At 43.1% G+C, this 19983-nt stretch overlaps 1 protein-coding gene across 7 annotated transcripts in view; it reads right to left on the bottom strand.

The window, feature by feature from the left end:
• The window catches only part of RUFY3 (RUN and FYVE domain containing 3), a 59598-nt gene that overhangs the window by 32368 nt on the left and 7247 nt on the right, over positions 1-19983 (bottom strand). The window contains exons 1-2 of one of the 7 annotated variants that reach the window (XM_084519299.1): positions 14911-15743; positions 2328-2381 (exon numbers count right to left, since the gene is read on the bottom strand). The exons of 3 other annotated variants lie outside the window; for them this stretch is intronic. In XM_084519299.1, the coding sequence (XP_084375425.1) occupies positions 2328-2381; positions 14911-15088 (232 nt within the window). In that variant the 5' untranslated portion in view covers positions 15089-15743. Of the gene's footprint in view, positions 1-2327; positions 2382-14910; positions 15744-19983 lie in introns of those variants that run through there. 3 more of the 7 variants (XM_084519304.1, XM_084519301.1, XM_084519305.1) reach the window with 3 other exon arrangements.

Genomic DNA, 19983 nt, shown 5'->3' with positions numbered 1-19983 from the left:
TAAAAATGAATGAACGCTCACAAGTGAACAGTAGAGGCATGCCTGTTTCCACAGAAAAATGTTTTACTGCAATTTTTTGCTTCTGTATTCCAAACTCAGCCTGCCTACTCTAAGGGACTGTGGATACACTGGAAAGAAGCTGTACTAACACCACATTACGAACATGCATCTCATTTCCTGAGAGAAGCAGCGTTTCTATAGCATTTCAATGGTTGCCTCATCTGTTCTTGCTATTATGCTCTTCATCTTGGCCTCAAGGGGGAAGGCACACTCTGTTACCAGGGAGGACGAGTTCCCAACAAGCAAGCATACAAGTTTCAGCAAAAACAGCACAGGGTGATAGGCAGGGGAAACAGATGCAAGGGCAAACAGACAGGTCAGACATTTCAAATGTATCTTTGAAATACATTTCATCACCATCCCACAAAAATAAGCGCAAAAGATCTGGACAATGTTTTACAGAAGAAAAGAACCAACCCCTTTTCTTCCATAAAGGCTACCTCAGAAATCTCTCGGCTGGCGCTGCTGGGGCAGAACTAGCTGCTGTGTCGGGAGAGAGCACACCTCCAGGGCTGAGGAGAGCTGGCTGCGTCCACCAGGCAGAAGCCCACGCACATAACCCAGCACAACAGTTAGGGAAAGCAGCACCCACAGCAGCTGACCAGCAAGCCCTCCGTGTAGTTAATACATCAGAACAGTTTCTTGTGCACAACACACCCTCTTTAGAAAGATCTATCCCATTTCAACTTCCAAACATAAATACAGATGTATTTTTGCTATGTCATGGTTGCTTTTGCTTTTTTCTTCAGCCAGAAATATGCTTCAAATTCCTTGCACGGGAAGGTTTTTTTCTGGCAAGCCTCATACCTGCCGCATTGTTTTGCCTCTGTATTTATCAGTTATTTCTCTGGTAATATTTACTACATATTTTAAGACAGAGGTACCCTTCATGCTGTCACTTAGACTTGACCTTCTATTTAGAACCCCAAGTCTATCATATAATCACGCTTCACTTAATTTTACCATTTTGCTTTGCCAAGTTTAGGTTTAAACTGTTTATCTGTACTATAAAGCAACAAATGAAGTTTCTGATTAAGGTTCTTCCAGTGAGAATGAGACCAAAACTGAACAAAGCACTGGTAAGAAAAAGAAGCCACGGTGTTGGCTCAACTCACAAATTGGCAAAAAGAGCCAAAACACGCATCTGCTGGTTTTATTCCTTCATGGCTATTAATACGGGAATAACAGGACTTGTGCTCTCAAGACTTCCAGATTTCAACAGCCCCAGTGTTAGCTTCCAATTTGAGATCATCATTTTTAAAGAATTTGGCCTATAAAATATATGAGCCCAGAATCATACTTTTACATTGAATTTTATATTCTTCCAAATGATGAATGCAAACTTCTTAGCTTCACGAGGAAATTTCTCTCATCTCTAAAAGGCATGTTCACCTTCCGTGCTGCACACACTTCTACCCCAGCCAGGCAGAGCTGGTTTTAGTCAGACTACAGGTTTACTTCAGTGCATGCTGAACTGGGATTCACCTATTTCATGCTTGCCCCGCTTTAAGAATCAAGCAGTGCAATATTAAAAATTCTCATTTAGCACAAGTTTTAATCAAAATTTGTAAAACAAGTTTGAGAGTCTTTTTTGCCAAGTCTTGATAAATAGAAGTAAGTACCTCAGAAAAACTGAAACTTTGGGGTGAGTTCTGAAACCTTACTTAAAATTCAGCTTCTAAATATTGCTGGATCTTTTAAGCTGTGTTTATGTCAGGGTCAGGAAAACAATCATCCTAGAACCCACTTAATGTAAGAAAATCAACCCCTTTGTTCACTTTTTCTACTTTCACTTCAAGGCTCAAAATTAGTAGCAGGTTTTTTTCTTCCTTTTTTTTTTTTAATAAAAAAAAAAAAAACATTGATAGAGTATCCCCATATTTTCTAAAAGAGATCAACGAGAATTTAGAAACCAAAATTGATCACACAGAGCCCACGAAGGCATTGGTAAAATTTAGCAGAAAAGCCTTCATAATACCCATTTTAAAAGGTAAATTAATACAATTGAAGGAATAACACATAAATGAGAGTGATCAAAGGCATTTTCTTTAACATGCTAACAGAGGACCCCAAACACTCATCCGCAGTACAACGAGTACAGCATGTTCTGGCTGTGAACCTGGCGCAACCAGACAAGCATGTTCAGAAAGCCAAAGCTCTTAGCACTGGAAAGGAGAACCGTATTTTGCACTCAGGCTCTAAATCATAAGTCAAAAGCCAATCATTAGTGGAAATAATAAGCTGAAAGATGTTGGTGTGGCACGCACCTTCTGTATCATCACGCAATTGCTCCACCACATCTGTCAAATCCTCCCAAGAGTCTTTGCAAACAGCAAAAAGAAAGGAAAAGAAAGAAAATGTCATGCAAGCCAAGATCTAAAGGAAAGATTCAAAATCAAGGTACAAGGGAAGGATAACTGAAAGGGAGATTCGCATAATACAAGACTCAATTCATAGTGGCAAGGAATTTGCAAGTCAAAAGGGTTTGTTAGTCTGCACAAAGCAATACAGCAAAGCTTATTTTTCCTCCTTGAGAGGCAAATTAGGGTAAGATTTAATAAAGCTGTAGAAACTGTTGCTTTTTTTGCATTAAGACAATCAATATTTTAGTAAAGCACATCCTAAAAAGAAAAGCAAGAAATATGTTATTTTGTTTATAAGACCAAAGCACAAAACTTTTGGTGTTTACACAACGTCAGCATTTGCTTCAATTCCCTCCTACCCAGCCCCCCCCCAAAAAAAAACAAAACAACAGGGAAATGCAACTATATATGAAAATCAAGCATGACAAGCTTTGCACATTTCAGGAAAATTACATACTGAGGACTTTTTAATAGGCTTCAATGAAGGTCTAACTCTGTTACAACTATCAATTCAAAAGAAAAACAGCGTAGAGGTGACCCAGCTTAGCCTGGACTCGGGTCACAGGTTTCACGTTGTCGTTCTGATGTTGACTCACTAAGACCTCAACCAGAAAACACTTTTCTCCTCGCTAGGAGCCTGCAGAGGGCTGGCAGGCACGGGGAGGAGGTAGGTGTCCTGGCAGAGGAGCAGGCAGGACAGGGCAAACTTGTTTCAGCACACCCACTAATTCCCTGGGTTTGAACCCACAAAACAAAGCCTGATGAAGCCCCAGCCGGTCTGCTCCCCCCCGTGTGATTTTCTGTTCCCTACTTACGTGCCCGCTCTCCCCAGCGTTGATTTGCAGCCCGCTGAGGCACAGGGAAGGCTCTATTCCCCTTCACACGCCGGCCGTGCCAGAGTCCTGAGCAAAGTACACATGCTGCTAGGACCTCCTCCCTCCCACGGAAAAGTTACCGCCAGCCTCCTCCTGCCCCGGGACCCAACAAACAGCACATTCATGCTGGCTGCATTTGAAGAGAAAAAAAGTCTAAATACCACTGTGACCAATAATTCAGCTGATCCCCAAAAGCTTCTTAAGCTGCAATAGCAACAGTCACCATATCCTCACAAACTATTTTATTCCAGGAGATGGTTTTTAGCAATCAGTTTTCTCCATAAAGCAGAAATTCACTTCCTCCCCTATGACTGAGCATTACTGCAACAATAACAAGGGCAGAACAGCACCGCTCACTGTGTCCTACCCATATCCCCACGCTGAACTGACCACCCGCTTTGGATTCAGCGGGGATTTTCCCCCATCCTAGTTAGGGGTGAGCAGAGAGGGAGGATGAGAGCAATCAAATCAGACCTACCTACCTCCGCTCCCCAGGTGCGGCTGGCAGTTTCGCTTGAGAAATTCCCTGCAACTGCAGCAGCACGGCACCAATGATGTTCCCCACCACCACCCCCGGCACCTGCTTCCGCTCCACTCATGGCTTTTGGTCGTTTATTACAGGTGTTAACGCCGTCCCAAAGGCTTCCCGGAGTTCAAAGTTAAAGTAAACTTTCTGTAGCTTAGTGCAGCAGTGGACGGATTTCTCTTGCACTTTTATGGACTCCACTGCACTCATTTCCTGGAGTGCCATGCCCCCCTCCCCTTGTTTTTGGTACATATAATGCAGATACCAGTGTGCTTCAAGTACTCAGTATCTGGGGAAACTGCTTTGCAAAACACTAGCTGTATTAACATGTTTACGTAGATGCATTTCCTACCTGTATTTCTAGGTATTTCTAAAATTAAATGAGGCCAAGATCTAGCTGCTCATACAACCATTTATTTAATAGCATTTTCCACCACACACAAAGATCAGAACCAGACTCTAGTCGTCCCATAATCCCTACCTGCACACTGAGATCAAGGACAAACATCCCCAGTGAACAGAGACCTCTCACCAAATATCGAGGGCTTTTTTCTTTATCTGAAGTGTAAACGGTGAAGAAAATCTCATAATCGAAAAATAAAAAATAAAAATCTGTCTCTACATACATACATGCACTGCACGGGCCACGCACAAGCCAAGTATTTAACATCTCTACTCCTCTAAGGCTGTCGTTGCTCAGCTCTGTATCCAGACACCGCCCTGGTCCTCCATCTTACTACGAGCTGTTAGCAAAGGGCAGGGAGGCTCGCGCACTGAAAACACAGGTTTTGAACTCTCATCACTTGGAATTATTCTTCACCAACATGGGAAATAACTGAACTATGTCAGGTCAGCAAATTCCAAGCAGTCCACTCCCCCTCCACCATCACACTGGGGCTCAATGTTTCACAGAAAGGTGCAAGAAACCTCCCAGCTGAGCTGGCTACATCTGGACCACTGCCACCTAATTCACATTACAAGACGAAGCTATTTTGTTTGGTTGGTTTTGTTTTGTTTTAATTTAAACTCTTACCAAGTAGCAGTCCACGTAAAGCTTGCAAACAAGTGTCCAGTGCAGTCTCAAATATTTTGTCCTATTATACCCCTGCAGGCAATAATCCCAGCCTCTTACTAATGAGAAATGCTTGCAAGAATTGCATGGATTTACATCGGCACTGAGGACACGCACAGATTTAGAGGAAAAGGAATACATTTAACTAGCACCTCCTTTCATACTTTTTGTTCATTTCCTTGTGCATCTAGCAGAGGGTTTGCATACATTTCATCTCCTCGTTTACACTGCACAGCTTTCTCTTCTTCTTTGGAATTTTCACCTAACAAGACTGGGGAAAAAAAATTCTTCTTAAGACACAAAATAGTAGCAAAGAACAGCAAATAGACAGTTTCCATGCTCCTCCTCACAGTATATCCAAGATAAATTCAATACATTGATTATTCTGCAGAAATGATAGTGATAACAAAGCAGCTATAACTGATGTATACCACATTTAGAGAACAGGCTGACCAAGACTATGTCTCCATAGAAGAGCTGCCTCATTCCAACCAGACTCTCCAAAGATTAGCTTTTTGGAATCAAGTACCACGCTGGAATAAATACACAGCCCTGCTCTTTACAAAGGAACCAAAACACTTATGATTAACACATTAATCATGAGAAACCCATCCGTCATTTTAGCAATAAAGTTTTGTAAGGTTATTTTCTCCTCTGCTTGGCCGACACAGCAGCAGTTACCTTGACTGGTTGGAATACGAGAGACAGTCTGCATCCAGCAGCAGCTGGAGGTGCACTTTGGGCTGATCCATCCACTGCGATGGAGCCATCTTCACAGGGGGGTGATAAAGCCCTCACAGCCCCAGTAAGGGGGCTCCAGCAGCATAGGAGCAGCATGAATTTAGCCACACTTTTTGAACCAGTCACAAAGCCTACCAAATCCCACATCAAATAGGGTTTTTCATCCTTTTTTTTTATCCTTTGCTAGCAATGTTAAAAAAAATAGTAATACAAACAGATCTCAATGAGCAGGGAAAATAATGTAGACAAAAAAGCAGCTGCTCCCTGTTACCACTTTGTTTCTCCTAACAGTGATGTTTAAGGTGTTGATTAATGAATGATGCGTACAGTATGAAAACAGTAACAAAAAAAAAACTTTCCCTCCTGACCTTATCTTCCTGAATTTGCTCACATCTCAATTTTTGTTTTAGCATTTCTCAAAGGCATATGCAATACCTAACAGCTGCAGTGAAACTTGTACCAAGTCATGCAGGAATAACAGATATTGCCAGCAGATATGCTTCCCCAGAAAACAAGTTTTTATAATTAAGCCCTGGAAGAACGTACCAGTATAAAAATAATTTCATGAAAAAGTTGAAGTCCAAAGGCAACACTGCTCAACAGCGATTTGCCACACTTCTACACAATGCCAAGTAAACATGCTACATGCCAAAGCTGACTACATGAAGGGGAAGTCAAACTGTGGCTTCTTACATCGTGGGCAGGTCAGGGATAAAAAAAGGCACCAGATTCAATTTACAGGGTTTTTGAACAGGTGGCACATGAGAAGGAAACAGCTAGAGTTCCCAAATAAATAGAAGCATCTGTGGGGCATTTTTAACAAACCTAAACAAGTGCTGAACACGTAGCCTTTAATAAAGGCTGAGCAGTTCCCAAAGACCTACACTGCACAAAAACTTACCTATTTGCTTCAAACTGCTTTTACAGAATGAGTTCATTAAGAAATAGTGTGAAATGCATGCTACCAGCTCCAACAGTGTCTCAGACTATGCTGGGATACCACCTACAAGTAGACTCCCACAATTCACAGTGAGCCTAGAAGTAGAACTCCAAGTTCCCCACCACGCAGTTTCCCAGTCCATCCCACCCACCCGTTTTCTGCCCATGTCCTCTGTACTTTTATTAGTAAACACCTTGAGAGTACAACTAGCAGGATGGGGAAACCAGAACTTCATATATAGCTATAGCATTAGTATAAAGAAAGATGCACAGAACAAGGCAGTGAATCCACACTTTTTAAAATAGCTTCCAAGTATAATATGAGAATCAAGTTCCTTCAAATGCAGACTAAATAGGTCAGGATCTGGTTGTTTGTTTTTTTTTTGTAAGCACAGAAGTCCTTAAAACTGCATAAGGAGAAGCTGAGAAATCAGTTATTAGCCAAAAAAAACAGCATCAATTTTGGGAAGTGAAAACAGAGGCTGGTCCAGAAAGTACTCAGCAACAGTGAAATGTGAATCATACCTCTTTGGCTATGAAAAGACCTGACCTGAATCTGTTGGGTTTTGCACAGGCACTTACATAAAACATTAACTCAGCTGAAGATTTGCAAACAGAAATCCAGCTAGCCCTTGGCCCCCACGTTCTGCTCACCAACCAGAAAAGGTTGTTCGTTGTTTTTTTTTTTTTTTTTTAAGCTCACCCACAACAGGGCTTGTGACACACTGCACACGTCAGCAGCTAAGGGCCAAGACCAGAGAGACAACCAGATTGCACTCAGGAGGTCTTGATTCACTTCTGTTTTGAATCGCCTCTGCTCCTGCTGGTGATTTGCTGTGACTGACAACAGTTCTGAAGACAGAAGCAAGGACAGCCAACATATTTCAAATAAGAGCTACAGAAGTGCTGACGAGTTGGTTATGACCAAACAACATAGGCAGGCATCCGGACGATGCTGAAATGAACTGAATCTAACTAAATTGCAAACAAAAATGCCAAGCAACAAGGGTAGCTCTCTCCTGATCCCCCTTCATCCTCTAAATGTACAAACATCTACCTTTCATCTAAGGCCCAATGTTCAAAGCTCTCCAAGATCTTTCTTTTTTCCTCCAGAAAGGAAAGAAAAGACCTCTCCTCCATGCCTTATTAACAGGCATGAGCCTAACTACAGCACTTCTCAGATTCACTTAAAGGCACTTCAAAGAGCATGTGAAATTCTACAGCAGCTATAAATATAACCATAAGTTACAGATATTTTCACTGTCGGTCATGTCTTATTGTGCCCTGAAGAGAAGTACTAGCCACGTCCTACAGAGGGCTACTAATGGAAGAAATGATGACACATGTGCTCATTAGAAGGTTAAAATCAGACAAATGGTCCTATAATTAGCTTTAGTCTGCTGCTCTAACCACTTGTTCGTCTTTTCTGGGCCAAAGCATCCCACAAGGGAAAGTCGGAAGAGTTCTCTGAAGTACTGAATATGCACGACAAATTGCACTTGAGTCTTTCTTTTCTTTAAGGCTAACACTGTCCTTCATTGTATGGGCAACTAATACTTTTACCATTAAAAGGAAAGCTTTAGTCATGTTCTTATGTGTTTTCTTAAATTGCATTATCCCATATTTAATGCCTTAGGTACAGGAATATGTTTATAAGGAAAAAATAAGGCAGTCAAGAAAGGTATGTAATAAATAATTTCTTCATATGAGCTGTGCAAATCAGGTGGCTCACAGAGTCAACAAAGCAAAGGGAACAGCCAAGAAGAGATTAAGCATCACACTGAAAGAAATCCAAAGAGTTCAAGAAGTGACCAGACAGCCTGCACACCCTAATCACAGGAACTATTTATTAAAAAATTACTGAGTGGTTTAAAGAGAAAAAAAAAAGAAAAAAAGTTAAACTCTCTACCTAAAAATGGGGGGGAGAGAGAATGAGTGCCTTACGTACAGCAGAAAAAGAGTCTATTCACTTCAACCTGGGCAAGCTATTCACAGAAGGGGAAAGTTAAAAAAAAAAAAAAAAAAAAAGAGATACTAAAACCACTTAACACACACGTTGTCCTGTCCTGCTGCACCGACACATGCCCACTTGCAAGTGCCAGCTATCCTTCCAGCAAGAACAGCAGAGCAAACACCGAGCACACGAGTACCGCTGCCTCCCCTCGCTGCCCAGAGCTGTACTTTGCTGACGTGGCTGATGCTGGCACAGCCAGCTCTCTGCAGGTAACAGTTAATTTTACCTATTTCCTCTGACCACACATCACACGTTGCCTCAATCCCTGCGCTGCTATGCTGCACCTCCTGTCCTCGCCCTCTCAGCCAGTGCAACCTTACCTGGCATCCAGCTGCCCAGAATTTCTTTCTTTACCTCACGTTGCAGCACCAACAGGTTGTGCTTCCAGCTGTTGTAATAATTACGTGGTTTTAGTGAAAAAAATTACACTTATGAGCTTCTTTTAAAGGCTATCGTTAAGGCCATTAATAACTTCTATGGGAAGCTTCTGATTTTATTTTGGCGCTTGACAGTTCACACACACAAACAAGAGAAAAATCACCCTACTTCTTTTCCTCCGTCTTCCACTTCCCATCTTGGTTAACACCTAAGGGGTTTCTCTGCAACTTTTGATTCATTATTTCTGAGGGAAGTAAACCTTCTCCACATTTCCCAGGCTCATCTGACTTCAATTAGAGTGAGCAAGCTGAGGAGAGCAAACAACTCTTGATTGCAATTTCTTAATTACAACCTTGAAAATATTTACAGAAGTTTAACCTTTAAGACAAACCCAAACTAGAGGAGTGCTAATGTGACATCCATCTCATCCTCACGTAACAGGGCATTCTCTCTTCCAATTAACCTGAGGGCTGCTGCACAACACCAATCGTCCTGAGGAGCTTTGTAAAGCTTCATCTTAATTCCCCACTGGTTCATGGTCAAGTCTTCCATCGGTTGTTTCTCTTTCTTCACAGCTCTCTTCCCAGCTTGTGATGGGATTCAGTGCAAATACATCAAGCAGGGCATCTCCTTCCTCCTCTCCAGGAGGATGACAATCTTTATCACATTACTTTGCAGTACGTGCTGTCTGAATTACATGACCTAACTGCTACTCCAAATACCTAGTGTTATTAACAGACTAATGCACGTATCTCACACATAATCGACTTTGCCCTTGTTCTATTAAATCCAGCCTCCAGCTCACGCCTGTCGGGAGGGCGCATGACCTAAGAGTACCACAGCTGCCAAGCTGGCAAGCCACATGCTTTAAGCTCCTTCAAACTTTTGGCCTGTTCAGAGGTTTCTGCCACCATTCACACATTAGGAAAGTACTTTTCTGACAAAAGAATAAATTTCACGTGGTTTCTGCCCGTGAGTGAAAGGTCACTGCTACTCTCGGTACATTGCTTACACCGGATTTGGTTTGCAGTCTGAAAGGCACAATTCATGGGGCAATTCCACCTCTCAACAGTTTGGTCTTCCTATTCCACACCACAGAAAACCTAAAACCAACTACGAGTCCCCAGGGTTTCTTCCTAGGTGCCTTTTGTCCTCTGCAGACCAACGATTCATACCAGGCCCCCAGCCTCCCCACTCACATGGCCCAGTCTGGCACCAGCCCCTATGGCACACGATTTGGACAAAACCAAATGGCTTTGTAGCTCCCCCACCGAAAATGAGGTGATTCTCGCAGCCCCCAGCATGCAAACTTCCGTGCTGAGCATCTGCTTGTTTGCAAAACAAAAACATAAGGTCATGCTGCTTGTGCAAGAAAGATGGGAAAATAGCTACAGAGAAAATAGAAAAGGTAGAACCTAAAGGACAACCTAATAGGCAGAGTAACAGATTAACAGGCAAGAGGCATTTGAGCACGTCAAAGTACAACTTGTCAGTAATAGCAAATCCTCAACTTCTATCCATGGCACCTCACACAAACATGCAGCTGAAAATAAGACTTTTAAACTAGTGGTCAAAAAAAGTAAAGAAAAATCCAATTTTAGCTAGCAAAAAATATACTATGGAAAAAATGATTTAATCTTTGCATGTTATGAACATACTGCTCTAATTCCCCATTTTAGAGCAAATACAATAGGATTTTTTTTTTAAAGTGATACTGTAATAGCTGCACATCAATTCAGACCATACAGCTACAACATGTATTCCTTCTGCTCTCAATTACAAGCTGATCTCATGAGGATTAAAATTTCCATTGCACTAACATGAAGCTCCTCATAAAGAATGGTTAAGTCAAAGCAGAAATTTGCCATGCTGTAAAACAACACAAGACCATATTGCACTTACTTTGTTGCCCCAAAAGGTCAGATCTGTGTTGACTTTTATCTCTGCATGCATGCTTGGATGAGCAACAGAAAATACAAGGTGTTTTTCCACACCTTGGTCCCTAAGGATGCCTCAACTGTTATATACATTGCAAACAAACAAGAGTCTGATAGCCACCAGTGCCACATCTCATCACTTCGGTATAGAACAAAAGTTTTGACTTCCTAATTAAGACCCATCGTTTAGAAATATATATATTTCTAGGCCAAGCAGGCTTATACTTTATAGCAAAACAAGCATATTTCGTGCCCAAATAACTGTTTCAAAAGAAAAGGAAATGCTTTCATTGTTCAACTGCAGCATCCCTATTACATGGTATAGTGCACACACACAGTTGCAAGAAACTCCCTCACTGTGCTAATGAACTTACAATACTACAACCCAACTTGAGGAACAACTCAGTTTTGCTCTGAGTTATGCTACCAAACTCCAACTCTACGGCAAGAAATGAAACCGCCCCAGATCTTCTTCTCAGACCAGAACCCATCTCCCAGCACAAGCAGGCTTGGTTTTACTGGATATCAACACCACTACAGGAAGATGCCTACTGTTTTTTAACACCAGTGAATACAACTGTGTTTACCACTAGGTCCTGAAATTGCTTGCTCCCTCCCTGTCCCTCCAACTCCAAGCACAAAACTGGCCTCAAGGTGGATTACTCCAACGAAGGCTAAGGCCAACAGATTCCCAAGGAAAGGGCTGGCAGCATGTTTGGCCTCAAAAATAAGCACCAGCTGCCTCTCTGCTTGGGGAGCTTTCAAAGCAAAGTCAGGAAGCACAGCAACCTGCCTCTAGCTCCCCCTAACATCATATTTCCACAATCTGGCACTATTTAAACGTGTCTTCTGATGTCTCTCTCTCTCTCACTGAAATTGAAACGCAAGGCTTTGATGAGGGATATAAAACCAGAGTAAACAAGAATCACTCCCTTTAGCTACCTCTTGTACGTTTAAAGCCTATTTCCTAAATCGTCTGCTCTAAAGTGTCAATAAAAAAGCAGCAATAAAAGTAACAGCTAAGAACAATCTCCTTTCACAGGAAAGAAAAAAAAATGCAGCTACTTGTTTAGCAGCAATCCAGGATTCTGCTATTTTACTTGTTTAGCCCTGCCTTTGGTATAACCACAACAACAAAATCTTTAAAAATACAGAAACTGAATCTCACACCATAGCCAATAATATGGAGTGAAGCTTAAAGGTGTAAGGTCTGTAAGAGTTACTGGTTTTAAAATAAAATAAGGGAACCCAGAAGGTGCAACTGGAGACCCCCGGTCTCCCATGGAACTCCCTGAGTCATCACAGGGCATCATGAGAGCAGCCCTGATGAGTCCAAATTCTCGAGACTCAACTCTTATTTTCCCATCGCATTTTCAGCCTTCCCCATCCTCTCTGCTGTTCTGTTCGGGACCCTCTGTCTTGTCTTCTTACTTTTCCACTGCCCAGAGCTGCCATCTCCCTCATCCCCAGGTCCTCTCCTTGGTGTGAGGTGACGGGCGGGCAGTTCTGGGTGCAGATGGCTGCGATGCAAGGTCAGGAGCACGGCTGCTGCTCATCCCCAGCACAATGATGTGGGAGGAGGAGGAGGAGGATGGCTGCTTGTGGGCAGGGGAGGGGGCACAGCAGGTCACAGAGCGGCTGGAGGCAAAACCTCTCTGGGAGCAGCAGGAACTGAAGGACAGCAACCTGGGGCTTCAAATCCTTCTTTCAAGCAGGATGTTGGATGTGCAACTGTGATATATTCTTTTTATTTATTTTACATGTCTTGATTCGTAGGAAAAAAATGCCACTTGTTATGCCTTTGGCAGAACCCTAGGACTTTTTTTTCTCCCTTCACAGCCCCTACATTTCTGCATCAGTGGTACAGAGCTATTTCAGAACAAGCCAGCCCCAGCTCCCCTGCGTTTCCTCTCACACAAGCACTTGGTGTTTGCAAGCCCCATCATCCCGTCCCCTCAACCCTGGCACGCACTGAGGACACCGAAGCAGTGCTGATGCAGTAACTCTGCAGTTCCAACACAAGGGATCAAGCTGTGTCAGCTCTCCTATTGTGAACACTTCTCCCTGAGCTTATCTCTACTAAAAACATAACTCGGATCCAAAAAAGAACAACTCTCCCTCCCAACAAGCAACTTTCTTAGGTTATGAATGTATAAATAGCTGCATCAAGGTCACTATGACAGAGCACTCTTTTTACTAATTTTTGACATGCAAATGAAATAATGCTGCAGTGAAATGAGCAAATGCTGTTTTCCAGCTCTCTCTGGTACCTGCAAGAGACTGACTATAATTACAGCTTAAAAAGCAATTATTTTTGTAGTTTGGGGAAGGGTTATTCTAGTGCTTGCCTTGTTTGCAGAAACATGCAAGAGTGCAATCTGCAGTCTACAGGGACACACTTTCAGCATATTTGAGAAAGGTAATCCAGAGAAGCTTTGTTACAGGACCTGGATTCATCTAAGCCTACCTTCCCCCTGAGTTTGGCCAGAGTGAGAAGACGAAGAAAGAAAAGATGCATACAAGAACAAGGACCTAAACACCAAACTCACAGTGCTACAGAAAGATTTTCCAGGCTATACCAAGAGCCCCAGACTGCTTAGATCAGGTACTAACCACAGTGTGACGAACCAAAAGGGCAGTTACTGTTTATCAGATAGAGGGAGGGAGAAGGACAAAGAGTAACAATCCACCAAAACCAAGATGATGCTGATAAAACAACACAAAAAACCTGAAGCCCAAAGCCACACAAGACTATGTCTATGCCACACACAAGGCCATAGAAATGGGAAGTCAGCTGAATTACTGCACCCGTGGCTCACCCTGTACTGCCTGCTGGCTCCATTTTCCTGAGCCTACAGCTGCTTTCTGAAAGGCTGGGATGTGCTTCAAGGGGAACATCAGCCTCTGCTTTTTAAATCTTGCTCTAGTACCACATATTTGGCAAGCAAATCCTAACCAGAGGGCTGCTGCCACTGAATTAAGTTTAAAGCTCGAGTCCTCACCCCAGTTTAAGCTGCCTCATCCAGCAAAACAGCGATACAGTAAGATATTACTGAGTTGCTGAACGAGCATCAAATGGGTCAAGCAGGACTACTTGGTGGGACCACATGCTTCACTAGTTACTGGAAGGGATGAAAGATGGAGTTCCCTCGCTGCATGACCGAAAGATGCTCAGCATCCAGCAAGGGGCCCTCTGAACCCAGCAGCATTGGTGCTAAGTGACCATGGAAGCACCAGCTGCCTTACAGTAAAATTCCTGCAGAAATTCACATCTTCTCCTTCCCCACTTCTTTACTGATAGGGCAATGCGTCGCTGTCCTCTTGGTCTGTTTTTTTTTTTTTTCCCCTCCCCTCAGTTTTCATAAAGCTTTCAGTCCTTGTTTCACCTGACCTGGTATTAAACTGCTTCCACCATCAACCCAGATGACAAATCCTTTCTCAACAAAGAGCAAGACGTGTTACACCTGCACATTTCAGGCTTCTGAGCCATAATAAACAACAGCACGGCCAGCAGAAATGAGCTGCAAGGCTTGTGATGCTGTTATCACTTGACAATCAGCATAGCTGCGTAATCACTTGGGGCTTTCCAAAACTACCCACTGGCCATGTACAGACAGAAGGCAGTATTTTGAGTGTGCTCCTGCTGTAGAAGCTGACATCTGACAAACACAGCTCTAAGATTGAAGTCATGATTACAGATGTTATTGAATATATGACATGGTGCATTGCTTCCTGAGACACAGAAACCTGATCTTTTCCTGATACGCCTTAAAAAATTAAAATAAACCACAAGTCTGTCTCTGTGAAAGGGTGGCTTACAAAGGACACACCAAATTCCAACAGCAATCTGAAGCACCGAGGTGGCTTTTTGGTATGTTAGATGGTGTCCAGGTTCTCCAGGCAGGCCAAGAGCATCTCATCCCAGAGACACCCCCTCCCAACTTGTGCAGCGGCCGTAACAATGCGGCGGCTGCGGGGATCCCGAGGCAGAGAACTGGACCGTACCTTCGTGGGTAGGCTCTGGGTCGGGTGTCAGTGAGATGTCGTCCAGCTCGCGCAAGCAGAGCCATTCTCCATCCATCGACACTCGGAATTTGCAAAGATAGATGGTCTCCATGGCAGCCTGAGTGATCTTGTCTGTGGTGGGGGTTGGCATGTCGCTTTGAGGCGTCAGAGCAGACATGATGACTCAGCTGGTACAACAACAACAGGGGGAAAAAAAAAAAAAGAACTAAAAAGAAAAGCTTTCTGAAGAAGAAAAGGAGAAATACCTTGCTAGTATAGGACAGATGTGCTCAGGATCGCACAGACTGCTTTGGCCTTTTCATATATAAAGCAAGGTAAAAACGCTGCTCCTTCACGCTTGTCTCTTCCTCCCTCCTTTCCACCACTGCCGTTGTCTTCAGATATGCTGAAGGCTATTGATCCTAAGCAGCCACAGAAAACCTGACGTCCGCATCAAACGTGAAAAAAAATTACCAACAGAAGAAAACAAGCAGGAGGAAGAAAAAGAAAGGCTTCCTCGGACGACCACCCAAACGAAAACAAAGGAAGAGCAGAGAGCAGGGTATCCAGGTTTGCTGAAATCAAGCCGCAGGTTCCTTTCTTCCCAGGGCAGCGAGTGCCGGCAGGATTGGCTGTGCGCAGTAAGCAGGGTGTTGACCAAAATGGCTGACTAATGAACTGAACTGAAAATCCAGGCTCATGTGATCAGCTGCTCCGAGCGCAGGGCGAGCAATTCCCAGGATGCTTCGTGGAGGCTGCTGATGCAGGGAGGGCAATTAGGCGCTCATCAGCCGCAGCACCTCCTCGCCGGGCTCGGCTGGTCCATCGGGGAGCTCCGGGGAGGCGCGGACCCGCGGCGCGAGGCACACAAAGAGGCGTCTGTATTCCTTTCACGCGCCCCAACGGCACCGGGTGAATGAAAAATCAGCACCTTTGTTGTCACAGGAGGTGCACAAGTCACGGTTTAACATTTTATTTTATTTTTTTTGTCAGGCAATGTTCTCACAGGGAGCTAAGATTCGTGATATACAGAAGTATTTTAGGGTGGATTTATCATCTCAGGGAAACAATGGGAGGGGAGGGGGGAAATATCCAGAGCTAAGCATTCCAGCACTGGGGGATTAAGCTCTTCTAGAAGGGCACAAGCACACGGAAGAACAATGAGGAAGAACAGCACAAAGAGAGGCACTCGGCTGAATCCTACACTTAAAAACCTCCTCTGAAAATGGGCATCTTGCTCAGGTGATGCTCACGAAGAAACATTACCTCTCAGCAGGTAGAGGAAGGGGCTTCCAGTTTCTCAAGGACCAGGTGACAGCACTGCGCCGTCCTGCAGGCTCAGGCTCCTTGGTGCCCCCACCTCGAGGGCACAAGGAGCCAGCAGGCACCCTTCTTGTTCCTAAGGTCACTGATTAACCAGGGCGCCTGACACAGCATCGTCACCCACTTGAACTGTGATATGAGGCAGTAATAAATTAGTTTATCTTATTCCCACGTGGCTCGGGGATGTTGTGGAGAGCAGCTGGGTAGCATCTGAAATGGATGCCTCGTGCTCGTGCTCCCCCACCACAGAAATCCAGTGAATGCTGACTGTTCACCAAAAAACAAAATTAATAGAAACACATGAACGATTAACTCAGGAGACCTTAGTTACTGGCCATATGTTTTTTCCTTAAGAAGCACTCAAAAGAACGTGTGCCTATTTCTTAGCAATACGAAATACAATAACTGATCACAATAATTGATCACTTGATGCAGAACTCAGAATGCCAACACACACAGCCTTTTGAAAAAAAAGCACCCATTCTGCCAAAAACTCATAAAACTGGCAAAAAAACAGGAATCATGGTTGCTATTTCTAACAGGCAAGAGGAAGCAGTTGCTTTCTGTGAAAACTTCCTGCTTGGTGCAGAGCATTTTGACTCAGCAACTCTTTCTCCCCATTAGACTAGAACAAAGAGCCATGCAGCACGTTATTGCTGCGATGCAAAGGAGAATTATTTCACAAATGACAACAGTTCCTATTGTTCCTTCTCCCTAGGAAAGAAAGGGTTTTATAATCCATGCTGACAGCATTTTAACTGGGATTGTATTCATAAATCCTTTCAACAACAGTCTCCGGTTTCAGCAGTCTCATTTTAGTACTTTTGAAACCAGTGAAAGTTGCCATATACAAACAGGTACAGGAGAGCAGCTGTTCACTTCACTCTTGCTACCTTTTGAAAGGACCTGAACAAACAGCAAATAAATTAAACCCTTGAAAATCAACCAAGTACCATAAGCTAGTAAGCAACAGATCTGATTGACAGTCAAACTTTTTTTCTTTGGGGAAAAAAAAAAAAAAACAAAAACCAAAACACTACAAACAGCATCAGGTGAACCCTGCAGCTCCCATTTCACAACAAAGGTCTTCCACTGAGTCAGCGTTGACTAATGACCCATACAGGGGGACCACAGCTGAAGTTGGTTTAAAAATTAACCAACTGCTCTATTTGTTCTTTTATGCCATTTGCTGCTTCTTAGCATGAAGAAATTAAAGAAGCCAGGCTGTCCCTTTCAGCTCAGTTGCATTTTCAGGCTCCCTTATGCAATGTTCCTGCTGCAGAGACTGCATAGGGATATTTTATTAAAGAAAACGGAAGTAATTACAAGTATTGCCCATCTCTGAAAATTTTCAGTGGATTAGTATGTCTTACATAAAACAGAGCTTTGGACAGAGCATACCACGCAGCACATTTTGAACAATTGCCAGCTTAAAAGAAACAGAGCTACTTCACCTCTATAAAACTTCTACTCCTTATGGCACAAAATCATCATCATCTATGCAGATACCTAAAAACTGATCAGTTGTTTTTGTTTTGTTGTTTGTTTTTTAAAAAGGACAGGTACAGAATTTCTGTTTCAAGTTGATTTTTGTTTTTCTTACCAAGTTCTGATGGGTATTTGGATAGCCAAGAACTCCTCACCTGCCCTGAGAAGATGGCAATCTCCAGGTTTTAGCACGACTGAATTTACTCCCAGGGAATGAAAACAGAGAAATTCCCTTTCAAACACCACTTTCAGGGTAGGCTAAGACAAGTATCAAGAATGCTTTTAAAAAAATTGTCTGTATGTCAGTTACAGCACTGTTGGAAAATAAAGAATATCCTCATGAAGCCAGCAAACAACGTCCCCCATCCCACCCACAAACCCCACCACTACCAGCAACAAGCAAAATCTCACAAGAACGATCCTGTGATTTACTGACCTGACAGCCTTTTACCCCATCTAGAAATCTGGATACTAAACCTACGCCCCCACCCCATCCTGTGCTTCAAAGCTACAAATCAACAGAGAATCTTATAAAGCATCAGTGGCAAATATTTGTAGGCTTCATAAGGCATTTGATAAAAATGCCCTGCAACTCAATACCGAGTGCTCAAGCTTCAGGAAGGTTCAAAGACTGATCAAAAGACAGAAGAGGACCAAGGGTAGGTATAAACAAAGAGGAGGTTAGTAGCACAGAATCACTTTCTGAATCTCAGACAAGTCAGGCAGCTTTGACTGGTCTTACAAAATTCTAATATTAACCACGCTTTGGCAAAGCAGAACAGAGGCTTGGACAGGAGACAAAATGCAGCAGTTTACAAAAATGTTTGTGTTTTAGGACTTAACCATCTGAAAGCAAACCATTCCACCAGCCAGAAGCATTTCATATCTCAGTTGTACTGAGAAATATGCCTAATTTATTCAGCTTCTGAAATGAAAGTGATCTAAGCAATAAAAACCAAACAAATCCCCAAAGCACCTCTTGGACTCCAGGGGGCACCTTTGGGTGGAGTTTTACTGCCAATGCCAGGAAATCCAGCCTGCAACCAAGCTGACTTGGCATCCTTACGAGAAACCTTTCCCTGATTGCTGCGCAGAGATTGCACAGCAGCTGTACAACAAAAAGGCAAAGTTGGCAATGAGATTACTGCTTCGGATGACTGCACTATTTCTGGTTATTTAAGATTGCAGTAGACCACAGAACCATAAAAAAGCCACTAGTGCTATGCAAATGGGAACCACTGCTGAAAGAAACTGTTGGTAACAGCTCGGATGCACCGCTGAGCTCTAAAATAACTGCTCAGAGCAACTCGAAAAAGAGTATGATATCAGAGGTAACTTCACACAAGGACACAAATTATGATGAAACACAAGCTTTCATATCGCAGTGTAAGATGAGCGTGAATCATGAGCAAGTTCGTGCAAGTTTCTCCCAAAGCATGTAACCTTTGTGGCTGCTGCACACAGCCTGCCAATCTGGTCCAGCAAGGCAGCTCCCACGCTTTTTAAGTGGAAAAAATCTGGTCTTCCTATTTGCTGCCCATGCTCTTTCCTGATATGCAAAAAACTCTTCCTAGCACACCTATGAACAGGACTCCTCCTCTTGTGCCACCTCTCCTTCAGCCTGCTTCTGACACTTCTGCCAGCACAGACAAACACACACACACCTCACATGTGGCACTTCGAACGCTGCATGCCAAAGAAAACATAAACAGGCAGAAGACAATTTAATGAGCTGGAAACCAGCAACAGAATTTCACAGCTCCCTGAACATGTGATAAACTTTGTTTTCTACCTGCTGGGAAGTAGAGATATTTAAGGATTTAAATACTTGACATAGCTGAGGGTACAATTAAGTAACAGGAAGGAAAAGTCTACTTGAAGTATTGTATCTGTCAGGCTTTGAGTGGGAGCAAAGAACTTAGTTGTTTTTTTCCCTCCTCAAAGACAGCACGATCAAGTTGCTTTTATAGCATTTAAGTCTTCTGAGGACTCACTACAGCTCAGCATGTTTAAGTCTCCCTCTTGTTCTCTGTCTGGAACCATCTGTATCAAAAAAAGCAGGTGCTGCTGGCATTAAAAGCTTTTGCAGTCTCCTTCCCTTAGCAGCTCTCATCTTGACCTGACATTTAGCATCATCTCATGTCTCTCACCTTGTAAAGAAAATTTGGATAAGAAGGAGAAAGATCAGTCCTGGAAAAACAGGGGGGAAAAAAAGCACAAGACAAAGTTGATACAGAAAATAAATAGTTATAACAGCAAGAG

Source organism: Aythya ferina (genome assembly GCF_964211825.1).
Source record: "Aythya ferina genome assembly, chromosome: 4".
Classification (NCBI taxonomy): domain Eukaryota; kingdom Metazoa; phylum Chordata; class Aves; order Anseriformes; family Anatidae; genus Aythya; species Aythya ferina.
This window is presented reverse-complemented; position numbering and strand designations above follow the sequence as displayed.